This window comes from Nannochloropsis gaditana (genome assembly GCF_000240725.1).
Source record: "Nannochloropsis gaditana CCMP526 unplaced genomic scaffold scaffold061, whole genome shotgun sequence".
In the NCBI taxonomy this organism is placed as follows: Eukaryota; class Eustigmatophyceae; order Eustigmatales; family Monodopsidaceae; genus Microchloropsis; species Microchloropsis gaditana.
This window is the reverse complement of record NW_005803892.1, coordinates 24,622-34,018: the sequence shown is the minus strand read 5'-3', so window position 1 is coordinate 34,018 and position 9,397 is coordinate 24,622. Positions and strand designations below refer to the sequence as shown.

The window sequence follows — 9,397 nt, the reverse complement described above, 5'->3', positions numbered from 1 at the left end:
CCGACAATATTCGCCCCGCTCAGAACCAAAGCCACGAAAACGATCACCAACCATTGCACGGAGAATTTAAGGAGGGCCACCAAGAAGAAGACCGACCATACAATGGGCGTCACGTACAATCCAGTCCAAAACAGGCGAGCATCCGCGGGGTGGATTTCTCCCGGGTTCTCGACCGATTCGAACACCCACTCATTGCTGCCATCGTCCCGCACGTTGTTCCACCACCGGAGGCCGACGAGGAGGCGCCCCGTGACATTCTTAACTGTCCAGAAATCGAAAGCCAGCAACAAGATGCAAACCACGCAGATAAAGACGAAATTGGAAGAGAAAAAGCCACCGAAAAGGTAGAAAAAAATGGCTAGAGCCTTGAAGACGAAGTGAAATGCTGCCGCGACGGGATGCTATGGTGGGGTGAAAAGGCAAGAGAAAGTCCGACATTAGGGATTTAATCAGTAGGAAGCACGGAGCTTTAAGACTGCAACAAATAGAACGCAAAATGCGCAACCAGCACCAAGGATGAGAGGTGGGAAACAGAAGGGGCCGGGCCTGATGCAGGCTTGTGAGTAAGCGTCCTCACTTTCTCCAAGTTCCACTTAGCCCTTCAAATCCCCGCAGCAACTCGAAAAGGTATGTATGCATCTCTTGATGATTGCGAACACGTACCCTGGACTGTTTGATGAAAGCCAGGGCGTCGCCGGCGGGGGGAGGAGGCGGCCCGGAGGCCGGGGCGGCGCCCATGGGGGCATACGGGGTCTGTCCTGAGGCTTGGTTCGAAACTGAGGTCTCAGGGACCCTGATAAACTATAGATAGGAATCCAGGGACGATGGAGTGAGGTCGTAAGGGCGTGAATGTATTTAAATCGAAGAATAACGCGATTTCACGAAGAAGGAAGTCAGGACGTGAAAAAGGTCCCAGGAAACCCATCATGTCCGCAACAACCTCACGAGCCTGAACATGAGACACTGTTCACTTCGTGTGTCAATCACCTGTAATTCGTCGTCTCCTTGGGCGTGCCCTTCCATCATGATGACTGAAGGGAATGAATTGGAAGCGTTGGGCGGATGTTCTAACTCGAACCTTGCGTCTGTTACTTCCCCTCTCGTCTAGGGGGGCCCGGGAAGGTGGGTGGGGAAAGAAATTAGGTGATGCGAGCATGCTTCTGCAAGCGACCGAGCGAAAACCATATTCAAAGCCCAGTCTATCCAGGACTGCCCGCTCAGCGCAGAAGGCGCACGTGCCCCATGGGCACGGCGGGCGTGAGAAAAGAGCAAGCTGGGGGAGGGGCGGGGAGACGCGAAGGGGGAGGATCGGTTCGTCTGCCTTTTCCGGCTCGAGTGAAAACGCCTGGTTTGGGGCCCGCCTCTGTGGCGTGCGCGCGGGATTTGGCATACTTTCTATGCCTGCATGAGTTGATGGCACACATTTGAGCGCTTGAACGGATGTTCTGGGCCTCGTTGTTACCGTAAAGGCTAAAGGAGTACTGCGGGTGGTCAGGGGCCCTGCTCATCATCATGCGCAAAGGGTCGTTCATGGCCTTGGACCACAGCCATCCTGTGCTTTGATTTCTCCCGTCCCGTTGTCTTCTTGCACAAGCTCCTCTCAGCCCTGATTTATTTTTTATTCACAGGGCACTTGCCCCGTTTGCCTTCAGGTTGCCTTGTTCAGTGCGGTTGCAACGTGGGCAAGAGTATCGAAGGCCGAGGCCCTGCTTGTCAGCGCCCCTTCCTCTTTGAGACAGTCTCTTTACGCATTCCGCGATAAGACGGTGTAGAGCGGACAATGATAGTTAACAGCGGCACAGGTGCTGATGGTCGTAGTGGCGGCGGCATTGGCAGCGGCGGCAATGGGGAAGAACAACAAGCGGCCTCGCTCAGTCACCCACGTCAAGGGTATCAAATGTCCAGCCCATCCGTGTCTTCCACACCGCAAAGCCAGCCTCATTCCTATGGTCACGGAGCTGGACAGTCTTCACAGTCCTCGCACCACTACCAGCCGCATCAGCACCCCTCCGGTCCTCAATACCCACCCACGCACAGGGGCGTGCTCTATTGTTCCACACGAGGGGGGTGTCGGGATGTGACATTTGAGGAGGTCGTCATGGGCGGTCTGGCTCCCGACAAAGGACTGTATGTGCCCCAGGAACTCCCTTACATACCTCCTGAACAGCTTGAAAAGCTTCGTGACGCTTCTTTCGTGGAATTGGCAAATTACATCATGCGCCTTGTCGTCGGGCCTGAGGACATCCCCCCGGAAAACTTGCGAGTCTTGATCGAGTGCAGCACCAAAAATTTCCGGGTGCACGAAGTGGCCCCTGTGCGGAAGGTGGGCCCCACTTGGGTGCTTGAGCTCTTCCACGGTCCCACATTTGCGTTCAAGGACGTGGCATTGCAGTTCCTCGGCAATGTCTTCGAGTACTTCATGGCGAAGAAGAAAGGCGACCCGGACGTAAAGCTGACGGTCTTGGGGGCCACATCGGGGGACACAGGATCGGCGGCGATCGAAGGCTTGAGGGGTAAGAAGAATGTGAATGTCTTCGTGCTCTACCCCAAAGGAAGGGTGAGTGAGGTCCAGGAACGTCAGATGACAACAGTCTTGGACAAGAACGTGCATTGCATCGCGGTTGAGAACGCCACCTTTGACGACTGCCAAAGCATCATCAAGTCCGCTTTCCAGGATAAAGAGTTCCGCGAGAAAGTCTGTCTTGGGGCGGTCAATTCGATCAACTGGGCCCGGGTCCTGGCGCAGGTCACCTATTATTTCTTTGCCTACTTCCGCGTTTTGGCTCAAAACGAGCGGGCCATGCGGAAAGAGCAGCAGCAGCAACAACAACAGCAACGGGAAGGTAATGAGGGTGGGCGAGGAGGCGTCTCGCCGGTGACAGAGAGCAAAGCGACGGGGAGCGGCGGGTCTGGGAAGGACGGGGGTGCGTCGGATGGAGGTGAGGAGGGTGGCGCCCCCGCCACGAGCTCCGGTGGGATGCCCAACAGCGGGGGTGGAGGGAGGGAAGGGGGAAGGGAGGGACATGCTGGGAGTAAGCGGTCGAGGAGCCTCCCCAAGATGTCTTTCTCCGTGCCGACGGGCAATTTCGGCGACGCCTTGGCTGGATACTACGCCAAGGCCATGGGGCTTCCCATCGACAAAATTCTGATCGCCACCAACGAGAACGATATCTTGCACCGGTTCTTTTCCAACGGCAAGTACTGGCGGAGGGAGGTGCACCCGACGTTGTCGCCCTCGATGGATATCGCCATCAGCAGCAATTTTGAACGTCTCCTCTATCACTTGGCGGGGCGGGACCCGGACTTGCTGCGGGAATGGATGGAGGAGTTCGAGCGCACCGGCCGACTCACCTTGCCCCCGCCCACCCTCGCCAAGGCACGCGAAGACTTCGTATCGTGCCGGGTGGACGAGCCGGTTATGTTGGAGACCATGCTGTCTTTCCTCCGCGAGCACCATTACCTCCTCTGCCCGCACAGTGCGGTGGGCGTCGCCGCGGCGAAGGGACTGGATATGTTGGATGCGCACACCGTTTGTCTGGCCACAGCCCACCCGGGAAAATTCCTGGACGCCACATTGAAGCACTTGCCAGTGGAGGTGGCAGAGGTGGAGGAGATCGAGGAAGATATGCCCACCCAATTGAGAGAGCTCGATCACCTCCCCACCCGATCTGTAACCTTGCCGGCGAGCGCATTTTATGTGCAGAAATACATCCTGCAAACCCTTGAAGGGAAGGACAACCAAGCCTTGTTGCGGTGGCTGGAGATGGCCGGCTTGATCTGGGGGTACGGAGACGGAAAACTCGGACGGAGAAGACGACGGTGGTCGATGGCGGTGGCGGTCGCGGTGCTTGGGACCGCGGTGGGGGTCTGGGTGGGGGCGAGAAGGGCGGCCGCGGGCGGTGGGAGAGGAGTCCTCTCCTAGGGAGGGTGGGTGTGGGAAGAGATAGGGAAGGCCTTGAGGCATGTATGAGTAGACAAGCAGGAGGCGTCCGGCAATCGTCGCATTTGACCATGCGTAAGCGCGTGAGGGGCGGACGGGAGAGATGTTTTCGAGGGGGGACCAGAGGTGGGATGTGGGGCGTGCAGGTCGTATTAGCCTCCCTGTCCTCATGTCTGTGCTTTATGCAAATATTTGAAATCTTGGTGGCGACGGGAGGGCGGCGGAGATAGGCCGGAGCGGACAGTATTGAGGTGGTGGAAGTAATTACGTGGTATTAGCACGAAGGCTGCGCCGTGGATCGTGGGGTCAGTCTGATGCGAGCCCACGCCTGTCATTCCACGGGCAATGCGAGTAATATGACTGCATACAAAAAATAAGCGAGTGGAGGACACGAAACAGCTCGGGCTAGTCTCCAAGGGTTTCTTAACGGTGTTTTCGACGTTTCTTTCTCCGGACCATGGCGGTCCATTCCACCTTCTTTGTTCCCTCTCTGCCCAGTACACCCCTCCAGCGACGCGTCACTGCATTCCCCCCCGCCCTCGCTCTCCTCTAATTACCATGCTGCACACTTTCATGCCGCAGCTTCTTCCCTCCCGCCCTCCCCATGTCCTTCAACGCCTTCCTAACCCGATTTGTACGACTCTCGGATCCGTCTCGAGGCTCCCTCTCCGCCACCTCCATGGCCTCGTCCTCCTTCCCTTGCCCCCGGTCAAACTCCTCCCGGAAGGTCAACGCGACCTTTTTGAAATTGAAGCCCGTCCGGATGGGGATCACGACCCCCCTCGAGGTGGTGGACATGATGAAGCCCCCCTCTCCCCCCTCCCGCTCCGCCGGTCCCTGCCGACCCTCCATCTCCTCCTCGCTGGTTCGGCTCTTCAACGTCGTCCCTTTCCCTGTGATCAGCCGGGACCAATTGTCCACGATTTCCGTCAACTTAGCCTTGTTCTCCACCGTCTCTTCCGGGTGTTTTTTCAGTTGTTGGATCACCCTCCCAATCCCGCTCTCCTTCAAGCGATGCACCTCAACCCTCGCCGTCACCAAGTAATCGATCATCGGCGTCCGGACTGCGTAAAGGGGAAGGCTCTTGTCGGGCAAGGGCTGCAACCAGAGTCGAATCAAGCCAAGTACTTGCCCGTTGTCGACCAGGGCGCCTTGTAGATGCTTGCTTCGGAGCAAGTCCAGCACCTCGGTCAGCCGCTTCAACTTTTGCGTGGCCGGACGGTGCTGTAGCAAAGCCTGTCGGTCCTCTTTCGCCGCCGTTTCCATCAGGGTAATGAGGTGTTGCGTCATCTCTTGAACCTGCGCGTCCGGCAGCTTTTGGATCCGATTGCGCTTGAAAGACGCCAAGGCTTGCTCGACTGCCGTTAGCTCACGCGCCGCCCGCCGGGGCTCCGAGGCTGCCCCGGTCCCGGCTGCAGCCCCTCCATCCTCATCGGCCCCTTGCCCACGGTCTCTCACTTGTTTGCCTGCCTTCCCCCTCCCGTCTCTCCCTTTGTCTACCCCTTTGCTCGGGCGTTTCCCCTTTGTCTTCAGTCGGTGCTTCCTTTTCTCCGCCCCTCGTTTTCGCCGCCTTGAATCACCCTCATCGTCCGAGGACTCGCTTTCGCTACCACTACTGCTGCTGTTCCCATCACTGCTCAGGTCGGGGAGCACATTGGGCCTACGCGGCTCCTCTTCTTCTTCCTCGTCATCGAAGTCGGCCGTCGCTCTCCTCAACGCCTCAGACCCCGTGGTCCGCGCCTTACCCGCGGGCCGAGGAACGTCACCTTCTTCCTCATTGTCACTTTCCTCGTCGGACGAGGATGCCAGCGGGACTCCTTTTTGTTGTAACCTTTTCTTGGCCGACAAATGTTCGTCCTCCTCACTGCTGTCTTCGTCGCTGCTGCTGTCGTCGCTGCTTTTGCCAAGAGCCGAGGGCTTGATGGTAGAGGAACCGGAAGATGCCTTAGGAGCGGCGGTGCTAGTACTTTGCTGTTGTTGCTCACCCTCGTCGCCGTCGCTTTCTTCGTCTGAGCTTCCAAAAAGATTTTGATAGTCTAGTCGAGAGGCAGCCATTGTGCAGCACCCTGATCAAGGCGGAGAAAGAAATTGAAGTTTTTAAAGTGTGATGTCGGTGAACCACATCTGGTACTTCGGTAGGAGAAACAGGAGTACGAGTACATGACCCGAAGCAAGAGGCACGAGGAAAGTGAGCTAATACGGGTATAATCAGGTATTGGCATATGCCCACCTGAGCGGCAAGACAGAGTACGGACGCGAGAGTAAAGATTTAAGAATAATTAGGAAGATAAAGGTAGGAAGGATAACTATCCTATGAATGTGCTTTAATGCACGCATGCAGTTGCCTGATATGCAATCATCATTTGTTCAAAAAGCGATAGCAGGAGGTTATAAGAAGTTGCTTTAGCTAAAGATGAGAGCGTGCTAAATCCTGGACGAGACATTCTCAATGCGAAGTGCTCAAACACTAGCCAAGAGATGTGATTTGAGGACTTTTAATCGTTGTTAGGTTGATTCTCCCGGCCATCTTTTCTTGCTTTTTCTCTCTCCGTGGTGCCCGATGCAACTTGACGGGCTGTGGGAAAGTCTAAGGACTGCCGACTGACACTACGAAACCCAGACTATCTATGGTTACCTTGAAGAATGTTAAAGGCTTTGCAGATCTATGCTGATAACATGCAGGTCCGTAACTTTTGTCGAAACGATTTATGAGCAGGGTCATCGATCGTGAACATATCGATCGACATTCCCCTTGGAGAAGTCTCAGTTCCATACGCGTTGTGGTAGGCATGGCCACAATTCCTCATACATAAAGGAAAATACTATTTGACCATGTATTTGAATACATATATATACGCGAGGGCTCGTCCTTCTTGCTCATATTTGCTACCGTTCGACGCAAGCAGGCCGATGGGCAAGCACGACAATCGTGATAATCGTCATCACAGTGAAGAAAAGCGTCGTCATGGTAACAGAGATGACGACGACATCGTGCGACAGGATCATGAGCAGCGAAAGAAGGGGAAGAAACGGAAGCGGGAGGAAGAAGTGGAGATAGAAGCGGGGTCCCTCTCGTCGTCCTCTTATTCCTCGGATTCATCTAGTGAAAGCAGCGTGACCTCATCTTCATTAGATTCCCGTTATAGCAAGCGAAAGTCGTCGGAGAAAGAGAAAAATGAAAGGGAGGAAAAAGGAAAAACGAAGGTAAGTAGATCAAAAGGGTTTTATTTTGAAACTGCGTGTTGAACTCGGCAACCGAATGTTATTTTTTCGCCCACATATAGAAAGGAAAGAAGGCCAGGAAGGAGACAAAAAAGCGAAAGCACAAGAAAGACAAGAAAAAAAAGTATGAGAAAGAGGACAAGAAAAAGAACAAAAAGCGGAAGAAAGAGAGTAAACGAAGGAAGTCTTCCTCCCACACGGCGGCCACCAGTAGCGACTCAGAAAGCGATGACGATGCTCCACGTTCTGCAATTTCGGGGAAGAAGATAAAGATGAAGTTGAAGCGAGACGCAGCAGATATGCAAATGGAGAGAGGCCGAAAAGATTTTCTGCGTTTCATGAATTCACAGTTTGATTGACCACTGAGATTAAAGGCTCAAAGTAATGCGGCCCACTCAATATGGATCATTGGAAAATAAATTCAAAAATTGAACCCAAAAACAAAGTATCTTTTTTTTCCTTCGACAATGCGATTTCTTAAATAAAAGGCAAGGACGATAGCACTTGCGGGCCTTGTTTGCCAATTGCTGTTCCCAGAGGCGACACTTCTAACCTCCCACCAAGCATTTCTCGCCGTCAGAAGCTTTGTGTCGTACAAACTGGGTGGACCTTTTGACGCATCTTCGTGAGGATTATTACATGGAAGTAACCTTTACTTGTGTCGCGTCACGTGATCTCTATGCGTACTTATCCATGCAGCAGCTAATGACTGAAGTCTAAAATAGCGAGATCGCTGCCTTTCGCCATGATCGCTCACATAATGCCCTTCAATTCTTACTTACGTTATGCCCACGCTTATTCCAATGAGACAGATGATGCCTTTGTCTACCGATGTGTCCCCGCTTAATGTTGTGTGTGTGGGCTCTGGCATTGCATTTCTTTATGCGGTGCTGGTGGGACTGTGGCGTTGGTGCACATACGAGGCCAGGACCGCTGAGACTTATTTGCGTTTAGCAGCCTTGGCGGCTGCACCATTATTACCGCTGTGCATGTTCGTATTTACAAGCCACAAAAGTCTAGAAGGCTGCAAGTGGCACCTTTTGTTAGCAGCATTGCTGCTGGGATGGGACGCGTACGTGTTGCATCGCATTTGGCGTAACTTCGTCGTAGGGCCCCGTTTCCAGTCCGTGGATCTGCACGGTAAAGTCGCCATCGTCACCGGTGCAAATACTGGAATTGGACGGGAAACGTCCCGTTTTCTTGCGGAAATGGGCGCCAAAGTTATTCTGGCGTGTCGGTCAAAAGATCGAGCGGAAGAAGCCATCCGAGCAATTTTGTGGGAATCAGGTTCTAAAATTAAACCCAGTCAATTAGAATTCTGGCCGTTGGATGTGAGCAGTTTACAGTCCGTTGGAGACTTTGCAGCCGCATTTCAAGAGAAAGCGGGCCACAAGGGATTGGACATACTCATAAACAACGCGGGCGTGATGCTGAATGAGAGGAGGCTCACTTCCGAGGGCCTGGAGGCGACCCTCGCCACCAATCATTTCGGCCATTTCCTCTTGACATTGCTCCTTTTCCCAGAACTTGAGAAGGTCTCGGACGGCCGCGTGGTCAACGTTTCCTCAAGTCTCCACAAAGTCCCCCGCGCTTTCAATTTTGACGACCCTCTGTACGAGTCCAGTGCCTATTCCCTGTTCGGAGCCTACGGTCAGAGCAAGCTCGCCAACGTTCTTTTCACTTTCGAGCTTCAACGACGCCTTGAAGTACTCCAAAGCGACGAAGCAAACAAAGTTGGGAGAAAAGGGGAACGGGGAGGCGGAGATCTGGCGGTGAGGAGGGTCGTAACCGCCAATGCGGTCCATCCGGGCAACGTGCAGACAGAGGTGGCACGAAACATGCCTTGGTACTTGTACTGGGGTCAGAGAATTTGCAGTCCGATTTTATGGTGCTTTTCCAAGAATCCGGCCCAGGGGGCCTATACCTCGGTCCATGTGGCGACCTCGCCGGCATTGCGAGGCATAGGTGGAAAGTTTTTTGTGAATTGCGACGTCACGGGCGACGTCTCTGCGGTAGCGCGAGACCCCTCCGTGGCAGGCCGGCTATGGGCCATGAGTGAAGAAGCGTGCGGACTGACGGCCGCCACAGGAGATGCCACGGTCGGCTCCTCTTCTGTCAACAGCGGCCCTCAGAAAAAGAGGAAAACGAACGCTCCCGCAGGTACCATGAGCAACGGGGATGAGGCCCGCCATACCACTCCCAAAACCAGCTTGAGAAACGTTCGCATAGGGGCAA

General features: G+C 54.3%; 2 protein-coding genes across 2 annotated transcripts; one reads left to right on the top strand and one right to left on the bottom strand.

Moving 5' to 3' along the window:
- Window positions 1–4,861: 4,861 nt before the first annotated feature.
- On the bottom strand, window positions 4,862–6,011 carry NGA_2089000 (iws1 family protein; the record flags this gene model as incomplete). Its single annotated transcript, XM_005855986.1, has 1 exon — window positions 4,862–6,011. A coding segment is annotated over one exon (1,150 nt), but the record flags the coding sequence as incomplete, so codon positions are not given.
- Window positions 6,012–8,365: 2,354 nt separating this feature from the next.
- On the top strand, window positions 8,366–8,617 carry NGA_2060600 (short chain dehydrogenase reductase family protein; the record flags this gene model as incomplete). The annotated part of the gene is made up of 1 exon (XM_005855985.1): window positions 8,366–8,617. A coding segment is annotated over one exon (252 nt), but the record flags the coding sequence as incomplete, so codon positions are not given.
- Window positions 8,618–9,397: the final 780 nt, after the last annotated feature.